Raw genomic sequence first — 17,226 nt, forward strand, 5'->3', positions numbered from 1 at the left:
TCAAAGTGGACCAGGTCAGAGAGTGAGGATGGAGGACCTGTAAGCCCTGTTAGCCCACTGAGTGTCACTTCTGTTATTAGCCTCTCCCCGGGACAAGAGGTTAGCACCAGCACACCTTACCTTCCCTCTCCTACCCTGTGAAGGATCATTAAGGCCTGATGCTCTTTTTAATTGGTTCAGGAAGCATCGCCGTGCAGTGTGCCCCCTTTCATTTATCAACTACACCTCTCTATCTCCCCCTCTCTCTCACACACAAACACTCCATCTGTCTCTCTCTCTCTCTCCTCTCTCTCTACCTCTTTCCTCACTCTCCATGCATGACTTTAAATTGGCCCACAGCCATAGGCCTAATTAACAGGCCTAATCTCTTCCCCACCTCCTGACAGACTAATCTATATTCCATTAACCAGGCAGTAGGTTTGGTCTCTGGTTAGGCTATGGTTGGGAACTGGGAAGGTGAGTAGTGTTGTATACTGCTGGTATTATCCCTCTCACAACACAAAGCCAATAACTATTCTTAGGGACGTTATGCACAAAGACGCGACACACTTTCCTGTGAGGAGTGATTTTAAGGAAGAGTCGACGTCAAAGGTTGACTTCTAGGGAGACTTCAGATATTTTTAAAAGGAAAACGTTTAGGCAAAGGCTGAAGTAAGAGAGAAGCAGTGGGTCATCTCTATTATTCCTGTACTATGCACTTTATTACTCATCAAAAGAAAAGTAGGCTGTCATTGATTAGAGTTCTAGGGATCAGTACCACACACCGTCTCCTATATTTGCTCTGAAGGAACACTATGTTCACTTGCTCAGCTCTCTGTTACAACAGCACTTTCGTACTAGCTTATACAACCAGCATTACAGCACTACCTAGTGGGTGAAAATATAGGCTAACTGTTGATATGGTGGGTCTTGTGGGCTCTATGATTGGCTATGTGTGTGCACAGTTATAGTGCGAGTTCCATCCTGTCCTAGGATGATAAATGTCAATTTCCCTAACGGTGTGTTAGTGGAGTCCTACTCAAAGGCCCGCAGAGGGAGGCAGAAGTAAGAGTGGCAGGCACACTAATACAGGCTCTGAGTCTGTGATGAGGTTATTATGGACTGTTTAGAGACTCACACCTGTGCCTCTGGATCCCTCTTTATCTCTTTCTGTCTCTTTTACTCTTTCTTTCTCTCTTTCTTTTTTTTTTACTCCGCCCCTCGTCTCTCACTTTAGAGGGAAGCCCCCCCAGCACACGAATTTCTCTGCCGGGAGGCCTATCTGCATGTTAACCGTTGGGTTGCCAGCCTAGAGAGACAATAGACCCTGTGCAGAGTCAGTCGCTGGCAGCTTAAAGCCTTCCGGTGTATGCATCTACGTATACATGGGTGTTATTGAATCTCTTCCTAGCTCTCTCTCTCTCTCTCTCTCTCTCTCTCTCTCTCTCTCTCTCTCTCTCTCTCTCTCTCTCTCTCTCTCTCTCTCTCTCTCTCTCTCTCTCTCTCTCTCTCTCTCTCTCTCTCTCTCTCTCTCTCTCTCTCTCTCTCTCTCTCTCTCTCTCTCTCTCTCTCTCTCTCTCTCTCTCTCTCTCTCTCTCTCTCTCTCTCTCTCTCTCTCATTGAACAGTCTGTTATGTAGTCTTTTGCATTATGATGTCGTCCCAGACTAAAAGGATGCTGTCTGTCCGTCCCAGTGAACCCCTCAGTGTACTATACATCAGCACACTGTACTCCAGATCAGGTGTTCAAATGTTCATGCTCAACATGCAGTACATAACATGGTTGCATACCGTTTAGGCCTAGTCTCTGAAAGAACTGTTGTTAAAATATCTTCCTGAATTACTCTATAGATACAGTATTTTTACCTGTTCTTCTTGACAGTGTTTTAACAGCTGTGAATTGAATGTTTTCAGGGGCTCTGTGAAAGTGAGGATCTGTCTCTGTGAGAGTGAGGCTTTGTCTCTGTGAAAGTGAGGCTCTGTCTCTGTGAAAGCGAGGCTCTGTCTCTGTGAAAGCGAGGCTCTGTCTTTGTGAGAGTGAGGCTCTGTCTCTGTGAAAGTGAGGCTCTGTCTCTGTGAAAGTGAGGCTCTGTCTCTGTGAAAGTGAGGCTCTGTCTCTGTGAGAGTGAAGCTCTGTCTCTGTGAGAGTGAGGCTCTGTTTCTGTGACAGTGAGGCTCTGTTTCTGTGAGAGTGAGGCTCTGTTTCTGTGAGAGTGAGGCTCTGTTTCCGTGACAGTGATGCTCTGTTTCTGTGAGAGTGAGGCCCACTGCCACTACACGATAGTTTATTCCTGTTGTGTGGGATGCTCCCATCTGGCATGTGACATGTTCTCGCTCCACTGCAGGGATGGTAATTGACATGTTGTGTCATTTAGTTCCCTTCGCTCCGTTTCTCCTAGAACAGGAGTCCATCTCCAAAGGCCTAGCCTGACAGCTAGTCTATGTCAGATGCCCACTCAAACATGGGGAGAACACACATACAGTGGGGCAAAAAAGTATTTAGTCAGCCATCAATTGTGCAAGTTCTCCCACTGAAAAAGATGAAAGAGGCCTGTAATTTTCATCATAGGTACACTTCAACTATGACAGACAAAATTTGGAAAAAAAATCCAGAAAATCACATTGTAGGATTTTTTATGAATTTATTTGCAAATTATGGTGGAAAATAAGTATTTGATCAATAACAAAAGTTTATCTCAATACTTTGTTATATACCCTTTGTTGGCAATGACATAGGTCAAATGTTTTCTGTAAGTCTTCACAAGGTTTTCACACACTGTTGCTGGTATTTTGGCCCATTCCTCCATACAGATCTCCTCTAGAGCAGTGATGTTTTTTGGGCTGTTGCTGGGCAACACGGACTTTCAACTCCCTCCAAAGATTTTCTATGGGGTTGAGATCTGGAGACTGGCTAGTCCACTCCAGGACCTTGAAATGCTTCTTACGAAGCCACTCCTTTGTTGCCCGGGCGGTGTGTTTGGGATCATTGTCATGCTGAAAGACCCAGCCACGTTTCATCTTCAATGCCCTTGCTGATGGAAAGAGGTTTTCACTCAAAATCTCACAATACATGGCCACATTCATTCTTTCCTTTACACGGATCAGTCGTCCTGGTCCCTTTGCAGAAAAACAGCCCCAAAGCATGATGTTTCCACCCCCATGCTTGACAGTAGGTATGGGGTGTTCTTTGGATGCAACTCAGCATTCTTTGTCCTCCAAACACGACGAGTTGAGTTTTTACCAAAATGTTCTATTTTGGTTTCATCTGACCATTAGACATTCTCCCAATCTTCTTCTGGATCATCCAAATGCTCTCTAGCAAACTTCAGATGGGCCTGGACATGTACTGGCTTAAGCAGGGGGACACGTCTGGCACTGCAGGATTTGAGTCCCTGGCGGCATAGTGTGTTACTGATGGTAGGCTTTGTTACTTTGGTCCCAGCTCTCTGTAGGTCATTCACTAGGTACCCCCGTGTGGTTCTGGGATTTTTGCTCACCGTTCTTGTGATCATTTTGACCCCACGGAGTGAGATCTTGCGTGGAGCCCCAGATCGAGGGAGATTATCAGTGGTCTTGTATGTCTTCCATTTCCTAATAATTGCTCCCACAGTTGATTTCTTCAAACCAAGCTGCTTACCTATTGCAGATTCAGTCTTCCCAGCCTGGTGCAGGTCTACAATTTTGTTTCTGGTGTCCTTTGACAGCTCTTTGGTCTTGGCCATAGTGGAGTTTTGAGTGTGACTGTTTGAGGTTGTGGACAGGTGTATTTTATACTGATAACAAGTTCAAACAGGTGCCATTAATACAGGTAACGAGTGGAGGACAGAGGAGCCTCTTAAAGAAGAAGTTACAGGTCTGTGAGAGCCAGAAATCTTGCTTGTTTGTAGGTGACCAAATACTTATTTTCCACCAAATTTGCAAATAAATTCATAAAAAATCCTACAATGTGATTTTCTGGATTTTTTTTCTAATTTTGTCTGTCATAATTGAAGTGTACCTATGATGACAATTACAGGCCTCTCATATTTTTAAGTGGGAGAACTTGCACAATTGGTGGCTGACTAAATACTTTTTGCCCCACTGTATAGCCTACCAGTAGTAAGAACTAGAGGTTGACCGATTCATCGGAATGGCCGATTTAATTAGGGCCGATTTTCAAATTTTCGTAACAATCGGAAATCTGTATTTTTGGATGCCGATTTGCCAATAATTGTTTTTTTTTTAATTACATTTTTTAAATATTATTATTATTTCATTTTTTACACCTTTATTTAATATTTATTTAACTAGGCAAGTCAGTTAAGAACACATTCTTATTTTCAATGACGGTTAACTGCCTTGTTCAGGGGCAGAACGACAGATTTTCACCTTGTCAGCTCGGGCGATTCAATCTTGCAACCTTACAGTTAACTAGTTCAACGCAATAACGACCTGCCTCTCTCTCGTTGCATTCCACAAGGAGACTGTTACGCGAATGCAGTAAGCCAAGTTAAGTTGCTAGCTAGCATTACATTTATCTTATAAACAATGAATCATAATCACTAGTTAACTACACATGGTTGATGATATTACTAGATATTATCTAGCGTGTCCTGCGTTGCATATAATCTGACTGAGCATACAAGTATCTAAGTATCTGACTGAGCGGTGGTAGGCAGAAGCAGGCGCGTAAACATTCATTCAAACAGCACTTTCGTGCGTTTTGCCAGCAGCTTTTCGTTGTGCGTCAAGCATTGCGCTGTTTATGACTTCAAGCTTATCATCTCCTGAGATGAGGCTGGTGTAACCAAAGTGAAATGGCTGGCTAGTTAGCTCGCGCTAATTGTCGTTTTGTTGCTGGTTCGAGCCCAGGGAGGAGCGAGGAGAGGGACGGAAGCTATACTGTTTCACTGGCAATACTAAAGTGCCTACAAGAACATCCAATAGTCAAAGGTTAATGAAATACAAATCGTAAAGAATCGTATTATAATTCCTATAATAACTACAACCTAAAACTTCTTACCTGGGAATATTGAAGACTCATGTTAAAAGGACACACCAGCTTTCATATGTTCTTATGTTCTGAGCAAGAAACTGAAACTTTAGCTTTCTTACATAGCACATATTGCACTTTTACTTTCTTCTCCAACACTTTGTTTTTGCATTATTTAAACCAAATTGAACATGTTTCATTATTTATTTGAGGCTAAATTGATTTTATTGATGTATTATATTAAGTTAAAATAAGTGTTCATTTAGTATTGTTGTAAAAAAAATGGCCGATTAATCGGCATCGGCTTTTATGGGCCCCCAATAATCGGTCTCGGGTTGAAAAATCATAATCGGTCGACCTCTAGTAAGAACGCACACAGACACATGAGCACACACACAGCACAGGCTAATTTATCTAGATATGGGCATGGGTTACAAACACATGTGCACTAGATTGGAGTTAACACAACCTACTGTGTACATTGTGACCTCCCACACATACTCTACGTTGGACTTTAACCAGTCGTATGTTATACCTACAGTTGTACAGTTCAATGTTTTGTTGTGTTTGTAGTTCCAATGTTTGTAGTTCCAATGTTCTTCCACAAAGTTAGGTGTCTGGCAGGTTTTTTTAAGAGAGTTGTGCTCAGACATTGGCTGGAGATAGCAGAGGCAAATGATATTGCAGCTAAGTCAGGAAGTAGGGCTTTCCTTTTAGCTTTCACCTTTGTTTGCCACTACTAATGAGAGGTTAAATACATCAGTCAGTCTCTCTTTATTTCCTACCTCTCTCTCCCCTTCTCTTTCTCTATAGTTTCCCCAACGCCTAACGGAAAGTTAGGAATATTGACATAGATTCTGACTTACTTAAGGCCTACTAATCATACTAGTCTACTTATTAAACCGATAAAGCAACACAGATCAGCTAAGTGAAGTAGGCCTTTGTCCTTAAGAGCTCAGTGCCCCTTTCAGCTATTATCCATGTGAGATAATTCTGCTCTAATATCATTAAACTGTGTTATATTTCAGCCAGGGAGAGAGCTGATGCTCTGCTGCAAATGTCCTTCCCTTAGCCACATAGCCATGTAGCCTTTAGCCTGTAGCTTACTAGTCTGTAGCTTCAGACCTGTTACTGTTATTTCTAACTAGCAGGGAGCTAACTATCCATCTCCAGGTACTTGGCCTCCCCCTAGCCACATAGCCATTGAGGCTAGCCATAGCCTGTTGCTTACCAACCTGTTCCCAGTTACTTCTGACTAGCAGGGAGCTAACAGTCAATCCCCAGGCTATGTAGCCCTTTGTGTAACCTGAGAAGGGGCTTATATGTTGTGCACAAGATTTCAAACGAGAGTTCACTGTGAAAACACAGTCGTGCTTTTAGAGCAAGATGTATGTCTCCTTAAGTTTGTGAGTGTGTGTGAGCGCGTGCATGTCTGTCTGGTGATGTGTGTGTCTCCACTCTGGGACCTAACCCTGTGCCAGGCAGGCTCCAGGCCAGCCAGGCATGTCTGTGTGTTCCCCTCCCAGCACCATGTGCCTGCTGGAGCACATGGTCCTTGTGTCATGTTCCAGGGAGCCCCCTCCCTCTCTTCCATTGCCCCTCCAGTGACTGTCAGTCATGGAAGGGACAGAAGGCTCGTCACGACCTGTCCTTTCACATCTTGTATACATTTGTGTGTGTGTGGAGGGCTATCCTGTCACCTCTTGCAAGAGGGATTCTCATCCTGGTGGGAAGTGAACACGGCTGGGTGGCCAGCATCTGTCTGTCTCTTTCCCCACCAGAGTGTGTCTGAGACCACTGCTTTACTGACAGTCTCAGGGAGTGAGCTCTCAGTGTGTTAGTGTGCTGTACTAGGGACAGTGCTGTGGCTTTTTAGCCTCATGGTTTCATGGTTTTGCACACGTTAGTTGTTTGCTGTTTGGTTGTTTAATAGTGTATTGTTTAGTTTTTTCTCATAGTGGATTTTCATGTTATGATTCTGTACAACATAAAATTATGTCATTCAGTTTCTTGTGTATACTGTTTTTTATGTATAGAGCAATGTACAACACATGCAAGCCTGCATTCCATTTATGTTAATCTCTGTGCTTGTGTAGAAATCCAGTGCTTTTGGGGTTAAGTTGTGAAAGTTAATGTAATAACTGCTAGCACCATCTGCTGGCCTACTTCCTCACAAAGAGAGAGTGAGTGAGTGAGAGAGTGAGAGAGAACGAGTCTGGATTTTAACGACATCTCTAATATTCATGCTGATGCATTTTGCTGCTTTGTGCTGCTTTCATTTTCCACCGCTCTGCTGCTGGAGACTCCAGCTCCTCGCCATACACACCCCAACACGGGAGAGGGAGGGCAGAGAGGGAAGAGGAGAGGAAAACTAGTGGAAAAAGGCAAACAACCAAGCCTGCTAGCTAGCTCAAAACCCTTTTTGTGTACAAAGGAGTAGCCTAACTTACCCTGGGATGTAAGAAAAAGAGGCACGAATGAAGGGAGCAAGAAAAAGGAACGAGTAGAGCGAGTGGACGGAGAGAACACGCGATTGCTGGCGGAGGGGAATCACTGAGAAGAGAGGAGGGTAGAGCGAGAGAGCGACGCTGACACTCACACCACGACCCGCCTGCCTGAGCCGGACGGAGCAGAAGCACGCAGTAGCAGCAGAATGAAACGAGCTTCCTGGACTGCCACTGCTTCGTACCTCTTCTGGCGCAACCAGCCCTGCTCCCAGCTCTCCCAGTGATCTAACAGCCCAGCCCCATGCACTTCTACTGAGCCTGAGCCCTGCCCGCTAGGGGAGGAGAGGAGGTGAAGGAGAGGAGGCTCCACCGCCCGCTTGTACGCTGCCTGTGGAGGGGGGAGGGGGTGGACACGCAGCTCAAGCAAGACAAACTGTCGAACGAGAGAGAGAGTGAGCGAGTGAGAGAGAGAGAGACAAAAAACCCGGCGAAAGGGCAAGGCTTTTGTTAGGTGGTTGGAGAGAGAGGGGGAGGAAGAAAAAAAATTGAAAAAAACATGTCTACAGTGAAGAGGCCAAGAGGAAGGGTAAGTGAGCTGCACAGAGAGAGAGGGGAGGAAGGGTAAGTGAGCTGCACAGAGAGAGGGGAGGAAGGGTAAGTGAGCTGCACAGAGAGGGAGGAGGGGCCACACGACAGGAACTGAACAACTGAACAACCTCCTCTGCTACTGGCTCATGCTGCCTGCCTGATGCAGCTCCACTGTCGCCATCTTGAACTCCTTGTTGCTGCTCTTTCCCATACTAATTTGCTTAGCTGTGCTAGCTATGCTCTCTCACATGTTTTCCCTTCACTACCCCCCTCCTTTCACTTTATCCCTTGTTTTCTCTCACCCCCCAAACCCCTTCCCTCCATGGATTCCTCCCCACCTCCCCACCATGCAAAAGGCGGTGTGTGTGTGTGTGTCACAAGATGAGTACATCAGTCACACAACGTTCTGCATGAGGGACTGAGGGAAGTAAGGGGTTAGTGAGTGAGTGAGCGGACTAACTGGCCCAAATGTCCTGGCTATCTCTATCTCTGTAGTCTTTCCTTACTGTAATAGTGCAAAGTGTTTTCATGTGAGCGTGTGGTGGCAGAGAGAGAGATTGAAATCACTGCAGTGCTGGCAGCCTGTAATTTCAGTTATTTATAGTTGTATTACACAGCTGTAGAGCACTTGGTTTTGGTGCATTTTTTCTTCTCTCTCCCTTTCTCATTCACTTTTTATACAAACTCTCATTCCCGCCCTCTGCCCTTGCTCCCCTTTGCTCCTTCCCTCTTTTCCCTGTTCTTTACCTTGACTTTCTCTTTCCTCACCCTCTTTTTTTACCTTGAAATTGAATAATGAGAATATTTCAGTTCTGGGCAATGATTTCCACTAATAGCCTGGGCAGCACATGTTAAACATAAACAAGAGCTGCAGCTACAGAATTCTATCTTCCAAATGAACTGTCATTTATTTCTCCCCTCCCCCTGCTTTGTTTGTGGCAGTTCAAGATAATTCTCTTTATTTAGCAGTCAGGAAAGCAACTGGCTGTGCCGTGCTGTGGCTCGGCCTCGGGTCATGTAGCCATCCACTCTGACTGCAACACGTTGAGATTAGCTCATCCATTTATAGGCTCTGGGCCCACCCGAAGGGAATAAACCTCAGCCCATGTGTTATTCCCATTTTATCACGTATCAGCCTTGTCTATATTATTTATTCTAGTTTGGCTGAATGTCTGTGTGCTGGTCCTGCCTGTCTCTGTTTCTTTGTGTCTGTCTTAATGAAAGTTTGTGCTGCTGCAATCTATGTGACTAGGGGGAAATATGTGTGGCTAGCAGAAAGTTCAGAGAGCAACACTTTCAGTATGTCTGTGAGGTAGTGGGGTAGAGACACAGCAGCAGAATGGGATATTCTGGTGACTGGTTGTTTGTCTTTAAAAGGCTATCAAGCCTATGTCAAGGCTATATTATTATCAAGCCTATGTCAAGGCTATATCATTATTACATTTACATTTAAGTCATTTAGCAGACGCTCTTATCCAGAGCGACTTACATTATCAAGCCTATGTCAATGCTATATTATTATCAAGCCTATGTCAAGGCTATATCATTATCAAGCCTATGTCAAGACTATATTATTATCAAGCCTATGTCAAGACTATATCATTATCAAGCCTATGTCAAGGCTATATCATTGTCAAGCCTATGTCAAGGCTATATCATTGTCAAGCCTATGTCAAGGCTATATCATTATCATGCCTATGGCAAGGCTATATTAATATCAAGCCTATGTCAAGGCTATATCATTATCAAGCCTATGTCAAGGCTATGTCAAGGCTATATCATTATCAAGCCTATGTCAAGACTATATCATTATCAAGCCTATGTCAAGACTATATCATTGTCAAGCCTATGTCAAGGCTATATCATTATCATGCCTATGGCAAGGCTATATTAATATCAAGCCTATGTCAAGGCTATATCATTATCAAGCCTATGTCAAGGCTATGTCAAGGCTATACATTTACATTTAAGTCATTACCATTATCAAGCCTATGTCAAGGCTATATCATTGTCAAGCCTATGTCAAGGCTATATCATTATCATGCCTATGGCAAGGCTATATTATTATCATGCCTATGGCAAGGCTATATTATTATCAAGCCTATGTCAAGGCTATATCATTATCAAGCCTATGTCAAGGCTATATTATTATCAAGCCTATGTCAAGGCTATATCATTATCAAGCCTATGTTAAGGCTATGTCAAGGCTATACCATTATCAAGCCTATGTTAAGGCTATGTCAAGGCTATACCATTATCAAGCCTATGTCAATATTATATCATTATCAAGCCTATGTCAAGGCTATATCATTATCAAGCCTATGTCAAGGCTATATCATTATCAAGGCTTAGAGGGTCTAATAAGAGAGGTACAGCCAACTAGCTAACAGTGTTGTTGTGACTTCTGCTGTGTGTTTCTAGACCAGCTGGCTGTTGTTTTCAGTGTTCTCTGTCTATGTCTCTCTCTCTCCCCACGTCACTAAGCAGCAGTGTAAGTATACAGCTTGATTGTTATGCACATGGGGGTTTTTCAGAGCTTCACTGATTCACTTTTGTAATCCCATTCCTTTGTGTTTACAACATTTCCTTATTGAGCCTGACTGGGTGACTTGACTCTCATTCCAGGCAGCAAAGCTGATATGGTACATTTCACACTTCTGTTCCTGAGGGGGAAGATGATGTGTGAGAGAGGCTGTGGAGGGTTAACTGAGGGGGAAGATGATGTGTGAGAGAGGCTGTGGAGGGTTAACTGAAGGGGAAGATGATGTGTGAAAGAGGCTGTGGAGGGTTAACTGAAGGGGAAGATGATGTGTGAGAGAGGCTGTGGAGGGTTAACTGAGGGGGAAGATGATGTGTGAGAGAGGCTGTGGAGGGTTAACTGAAGGGGAAGATGATGTGTGAGAGAGGCTGTGGAGGGTTAACTGAGGGGGAAGATGATGTGTGAGAGAGGCTGTGGAGGGTTAACTGAAGGGGAATATGATGTGTGAAAGAGGCTGTGGAGGGTTAACTGAGGGGGAAGATGATGTGTGAGAGAGGCTGTGGAGGGTTAACTGAAGGGGAAGATGATGTGTGAGAGAGGCTGTGGAGGGTTAACTGAGGGGGAAGATGATGTGTGAGAGAGGCTGTGGAGGGTTAACTGAAGGGGAAGATGATGTGTGAAAGAGGCTGTGGAGGGTTAACTGAAGGGGAAGATGATGTGTGAGAGAGGCTGTGGAGGGTTAACTGAGGGGGAAGATGATGTGTGAGAGAGGCTGTGGAGGGTTAACTGAAGGGGAAGATGATGTGTGAGAGAGGCTGTGGAGGGTTAACTGAGGGGGAAGATGATGTGTGAGAGAGGCTGTGGAGGGTTAACTGAAGGGGAATATGATGTGTGAGAGAGGCTGTGGAGGGTTAACTGAGGGGGAAGATGATGTGTGAGAGAGGCTGTGGAGGGTTAACTGAAGGGGAAGATGATGTGTGAGAGAGGCTGTGGAGGGTTAACTGAAGGGGAAGATGATGTGTGAGAGAGGCTGTGGAGGGTTAACTGAGGGGGAAGATGATGTGTGAGAGAGGCTGTGGAGGGTTAACTGAGGGGGAAGATGATGTGTGAGAGAGGCTGTGGAGGGTTAACTGAAGGGGAAGATGATGTGAGAGAGGCTGTGGAGGGTTAACTGAAGGGGAATGTGAGAACTAGGAGCTAAATGATCTAACTATTCAGTCTGAAATTCAGGAATGTCAGTTTGGTTTGGCTATATGAAAACATGAACATAGTGGGGGGGATTAGTGTGTGTGGGGTGGGGGGGATTAAGGTGTGTGTGTGTGTTAACGACCACAAGATCATCCACTTCGCAGGAAATGACATTAAGATCAGGGCGAGAGTCCTTTGTAATACACAGCTCTTTCCAGTCTTGCTATTAATGCAGATGTATGTATGTTATAATGACATCATCCTGTTGGTATATGTGTTCCCTCAGTCTGATTAATATCCCCCCTCCTCTCTCTCCTCTTCAGCCTCCCAAGAACAAGAATGCTAATGGTCCCAACAGCCACACAGCAGCGCGGGTCCTCAGCCCCCCGATGAAGAGCAGCTCATCCTCCTCGTCTTCGTCCTCCTACAGCACGTCGTTGGAGAAGCGGGCCCAGCGGAGGCTGGTGAAGGAGCAGAGGGAGCAGCAGCAGCAGCAACTGATGGAGGAGGCTGGGGAGGACAAGCAGCAGAAGGCTAACAGGATCATCCATGAGGCCATTGCTAAGGCCCGGGAGAGAGGAGAGAAGAACATCCCCAGGGTTATGAGTCCAGAGAGCTTCCCCTCTGGGAGCTCCTCAGCCCACAGGAGAGAGAGGGACAGAGACAGAGACAGGGAGAGGGACCGTGGCAACAAGACCAGGACCAAGTCCTCCAAGAAGGCCCGCATTATGTCCTCGTCCAAGCCCAAACAGAAGGCCAAGATCGGGTAGGTGTCTCACTGACCTTGTTCTCATATGCCTCACTATGCCCTTATAACACCACTACCTGTATGGCATGACATAGGGCCACGGTGTTGTATTTGTTTTGAAAAGTAATTTCAGTGGCCTTCCACATTAAATCTACCATTTTGTTTTTGCTCTGCATCCTGTCTAAAGCAAGTTGTGTCACACTGTCAATTCTCCTTTACGGCTTGGCTTCCTTAGTGCCCATTCATTTCTGGAGCACAATAGAATAGCTCGTTGACTATCTGCTAGCAGCTGCCAGCTTGACAGACATAGCTGCTCATAAAATAGTAGCTGCCAAGATGGCAGCTCAAAGTTCATTTTAAAATTCATGACACAGACAGACAGGAATGAGCAACAACGGCTACCGTTAGCATTTAGGCCAGCTTGCTGCAGATAGGACAGCAAGGTTAGGACAGAGACAAGTGGATATATGGATTTAGTATATACTGTATGCAGTTCCCTTCCCCCTGTACAATAAAACTGTGCTGTTATACTGTAAGCCACACCCAGTGTGAGCTCATGTAATAGCTGACCTGAGGCGGAGAAAGACAGGCAGCTAGGCTTGGAGACAGGAAGAAGGCTGGCTGTGAGTCAGGAAGACTGGCAAGCTGACTGGTTGGGAGGCAGAAAGACAGGCATGCAAGCTGGGAGGCATGAAGACATGCAGGCAAGCTGGGAGGCAGGAAGACATGCAGGCAAGCTGGGAGGCAGGGAGACATACAGGCAAGCTGGGAGGCAGAAAGACATACAGGCAAGCTGGGAGGCAGGGAGACATGCAGGCAAGCTGGGAGGCAGGGAGACATGCAGGCAAGCTGGGAGGCAGGGAGACATGCAGGCAAGCTGGGAGGCAGGGAGACATGCAGGCAAGCTGGGAGGCAGGGAGACATGCAGGCAAGCTGGGAGGCAGGGAGACATGCAGGCAAGCTGGGAGGCAGGGAGACATGCAGGCAAGCTGGGAGGCAGGGAGACATGCAGGCAAGCTTTGAGGCAGGGAGACATGCAGGCAAGCTTTGAGGCAGGGAGACATGCAGGCAAGCTGGGAGGCAGGGAGACATACAGGCAAGCTGGGAGGCAGGGAGACATGCAGGCAAGCTGGGAGGCAGGGAGACATGCAGGCAAGCTGGGAGGCAGGGAAACATGCAGGCAAGCTGTGAGGCAGGGAAACATGCAGGCAAGCTGGGAGGCAAGGAGACATGCAGGCAAGCTGGGAGGCAAGGAGACATGCAGGCAAGCTGGGAGGCAGGGAGACATGCAGGCAAGCTGTGAGGCAGGGAGACATGCAGGCAAGCTGTGAGGCAGGGAGACATGCAGGCAAGCTGGGAGGCAAGGAGACATGCAGGCAAGCTGGGAGGCAGGGAAACATGCAGGCAAGCTGGGAGGCAGGGAGACATGCAGGCAAGCTGGGAGGCAGGGAGACATGCAGGCAAGCTGGGAGGCAGGGAGACATGCAGGCAAGCTGGGAGGCAGGGAGACATACAGGCAAGCTGGGAGGCAGGGAGACATGCAGGCAAGCTTTGAGGCAGGGAGACATGCAGGCAAGCTGGGAGGCAGGGAGACATGCAGGCAAGCTGGGAGGCAGGGAGACATGCAGGCAAGCTGGGAGGCAGGGAGACATACAGGCAAGCTGGGAGGCAAGAAGACATGCAGGCAAGCTGGGAGGCAGGGAAACATGCAGGCAAGCTAGGAGGCAAGGAGACATTCAGGCAAGCTGGGAGGCAGGGAGACATGCAGGCAAGCTGGGAGGCAGGGAGACATGCAGGCAAGCTGGGAGGCAGGGAGACATACAGGCAAGCTGGGAGGCAAGGAGACATGCAGGCAAGCTGGGAGGCAGGGAAACATGCAGGCAAGCTGGGAGGCAGGGAGACATGCAGGCAAGCTGGGAGGCAGGGAGACATGCAGGCAAGCTGGGAGGCAGGGAGACATGCAGGCAAGCTGGGAGGCAGGGAGACATGCAGGCAAGCTGGGAGGCAGGGAGACATACAGGCAAGCTGGGAGGCAAGGAGACATGCAGGCAAGCTGGGAGGCAGGGAAACATGCAGGCAAGCTGGGAGGCAAGGAGACATGCAGGCAAGCTGGGAGTCAGGGAGACATGCAGGCAAGCTGGGAGGCAGGGAGACATGCAGGCAAGCTGGGAGGCAGGGAGACATGCAGGCAAGCTGGGAGGCAGGGAGACATGCAGGCAAGCTGGGAGGCAGGGAGACATGCAGGCAAGCTGGGAGGCAGGGAGACATGCAGGCAAGCTGGGAGGCAAGGAGACATGCAGGCAAGCTGTGAGGCAGGGAAACATGCAGGCAAGCTGGGAGGCAAGGAGACATGCAGGCAAGCTGGGAGGCAAGGAGACATGCAGGCAAGCTGGGAGGCAGGGAGACATGCAGGCAAGCTGGGAGGCAGGGAGACATGCAGGCAAGCTGGGAGGCAGGGAGACATGCAGGCAAGCTGGGAGGCAGGGAGACATGCAGGCAAGATGGGAGGCAGGGAGACATGCAGGCAAGCTGGGAGGCAGGTAGGAGGAATGTGTATATTGTCACTCAGGTCATCACCAGGGCTGTTATGGAAGCTGTGAAATGAACCAACCAGGGATAGAGAGAGACACTCTAGTTTCATATTCTCATCAAGCGAGCAGGGCTGAGAACAACATAATGGCTGACTATATTGTCTCCCTGCCTGCTTCCTTGCTTCATGATTAATGATTATATGAGCTCGGGAGCTGCATGTGGAAATGGCAGTAACAGATAATGGATTTTGCTCTATTTGTGAGAGATAGTGTGTTGCAGATGTTAATGAGGGAGAATAGACATCTGTCAGGAGGGTTGTGCTGAACCGGGTCTGTATGGTTCATACTCAGGAAACCCAATGGGCCTGATGTTGAACACTAGAGATGGAGGTTTGAAATAATTTCACTATTAGAATAGTAGATTGAATGTTTGTCAGATATTAATTATTATTATATATATATTTTTTAAAAGTTTTTAACCTGAGTATTCCTGCGCGAGGGAGAGAGGCTGGTGCTTTATAGCTGCAGCTGCAGAGGGGGCGGTGTTTGTGAAATGGGAGTGAGTAGACGGACTGAAAGAAAGAGACATCAAGGCGCCAACTCGGTTACAGCCAAGACTAGCTAACTTGTAGCAGCCACAATGTTATTTATCATCCCATATACAGTGGGACAAAAAACTATTTAGTCAGCCACCAATTGTGCAAGTTCTCCCACTTAAAAAGATGAGAGAGGCCTGTAATTTTCATCATAGGAACACTTCAACTATGACATACAAAATGAGAAAAAAAAATCCAGATAATCACATTGTAGGATTTTACATGAATTTATTTGCAAATTATGGTGGAAAATAAGTATTTGGTCACCTACAAACAAGCAAGATTTCTGGCTCTCACAGACCTGTAACTTCTTCTTTAAGAGGCTCCTCTGTCCTCCACTCGTCATGTATGTGTTGGAGTGTCATTGTGAGCGTGTGGGTAGAGTCCAGTGTGTGTGTACAGAGTCAAAAAGGGTCAATGCAGATAGTCCGGGTAGCTATTTGGTTAACTATTTGTCCCATTCCTCCTGACAGAGCTGGTGTAAAAAGTTAACTATTTAGTTAATTGAACTGGGCCGTCCGCACTACCCTATGTAGTGTTTTGCGGTCGGATGCCAAGCAGTTGCCATAGCAAGAGCTTATACAGCTTTTCAATATGCTCGCAATGGTACAGCTGTAAACGTTTTGAGGATCTGACGGCCCATGCCAACTATTTTCAGCCTCCCGAGGGAAGAGGCGTTGTCTTGCACTCTTCATGACAGTATTGGTGTGTTTGGACCATGATAGGTCCTTAGAGATGTTGACACAGAGGGACTTCAAGCTCTCGACTCACTCCACTACAGCCCTGTTGATGTGCATGGGGGAGTGTTCGGCCTTCACCTTTCTATAGTCCACAATAAGCTCCTTTGTCTTACCGACGTTGAGGGGGAGGTTGTTGTCCTAGCACCACACTGCCAGGTCTCTGACCTCCTCCCTATAGGCTGTCTCATCAGGCCATGATCAGGCCAGCAGTTGTGTCATCGGCAAATTTAATGATGGTGTTGAAGTCATGTGTGGCCACACAGTCATGTGTAAACAGAGAGTATAGGAAGGTACTAAACACGCACCCCTGAGGGGCCCCGTGTTGATGGTCAGCATGGCGGCTGTGTTGTTGCATACCCTCTTTTTTTTCTCTATATAAGCGTTGTTGTACATTTAAGACACTGCATTTCAAACAGTCAGCAATAATCTAATTCAGGGCTTGTGAAGTTATACTTAGGCTAAATGGAAGCTTTCCACAACCATAATACACAATAATAGTTTAATTATTTTATCAAAATAGTTTAACTTGCTTTTTCTTGCAACAATCACTAATCTGGCTTTCAAGTCCATCTATGAAAATGTTATTTTTTTGTTACAAATTTAAATTATGGGCAGGTGGGACGGTAGTGTCCCACCTGGCCAACATCCGGTGAAATTGCAGTGTGCGAAATTCAAACTACAGTGTTATAAATATTTAACTTTCATAAAATCACAAGTGTAATACATCACAATAAAGCTTAACTTCTTGTTAATCCAGCCACTGTGTCAGATTTCCAAAAGTCTTTATGGCGAAAGCATACAATGCTATTATCTGAGGACAGCGATCCACATGCAAGCACATGAAAAACATATTTCAACCAAGAAGGTGCGACACGAAAGTCAGAAATAGCGATATAAAAAATGCCTTACCTTTGATGTTCTTCTTCTGTTGACACTCCAAAAGGTCCCAGTTACATCAC

General features: G+C 46.4%; 1 protein-coding gene across 6 annotated transcripts in view; it reads left to right on the forward strand.

Annotated features, from left to right (window-relative positions):
* LOC124035556 (chromodomain-helicase-DNA-binding protein 9-like) overlaps nucleotides 1-17,226 on the forward strand; it is a 114,149-nt gene that overhangs the window by 16,349 nt on the left and 80,574 nt on the right. For 5 of the 6 annotated variants that reach the window (XM_046349035.1, XM_046349036.1, XM_046349034.1 and 2 more), the window contains exon 2: nucleotides 11,976-12,418. In XM_046349035.1, the coding sequence (XP_046204991.1) occupies nucleotides 11,976-12,418 (443 nt within the window). Of the gene's footprint in view, nucleotides 1-7,156; nucleotides 7,984-11,975; nucleotides 12,419-17,226 lie in introns of those variants that run through there. The other variant, XM_046349037.1, reaches the window with a different exon arrangement.

The sequence above is a fragment of the Oncorhynchus gorbuscha genome, linkage group LG05, assembly GCF_021184085.1.
Source record: "Oncorhynchus gorbuscha isolate QuinsamMale2020 ecotype Even-year linkage group LG05, OgorEven_v1.0, whole genome shotgun sequence".
Lineage (NCBI taxonomy): Eukaryota > Metazoa > Chordata > Actinopteri > Salmoniformes > Salmonidae > Oncorhynchus > Oncorhynchus gorbuscha.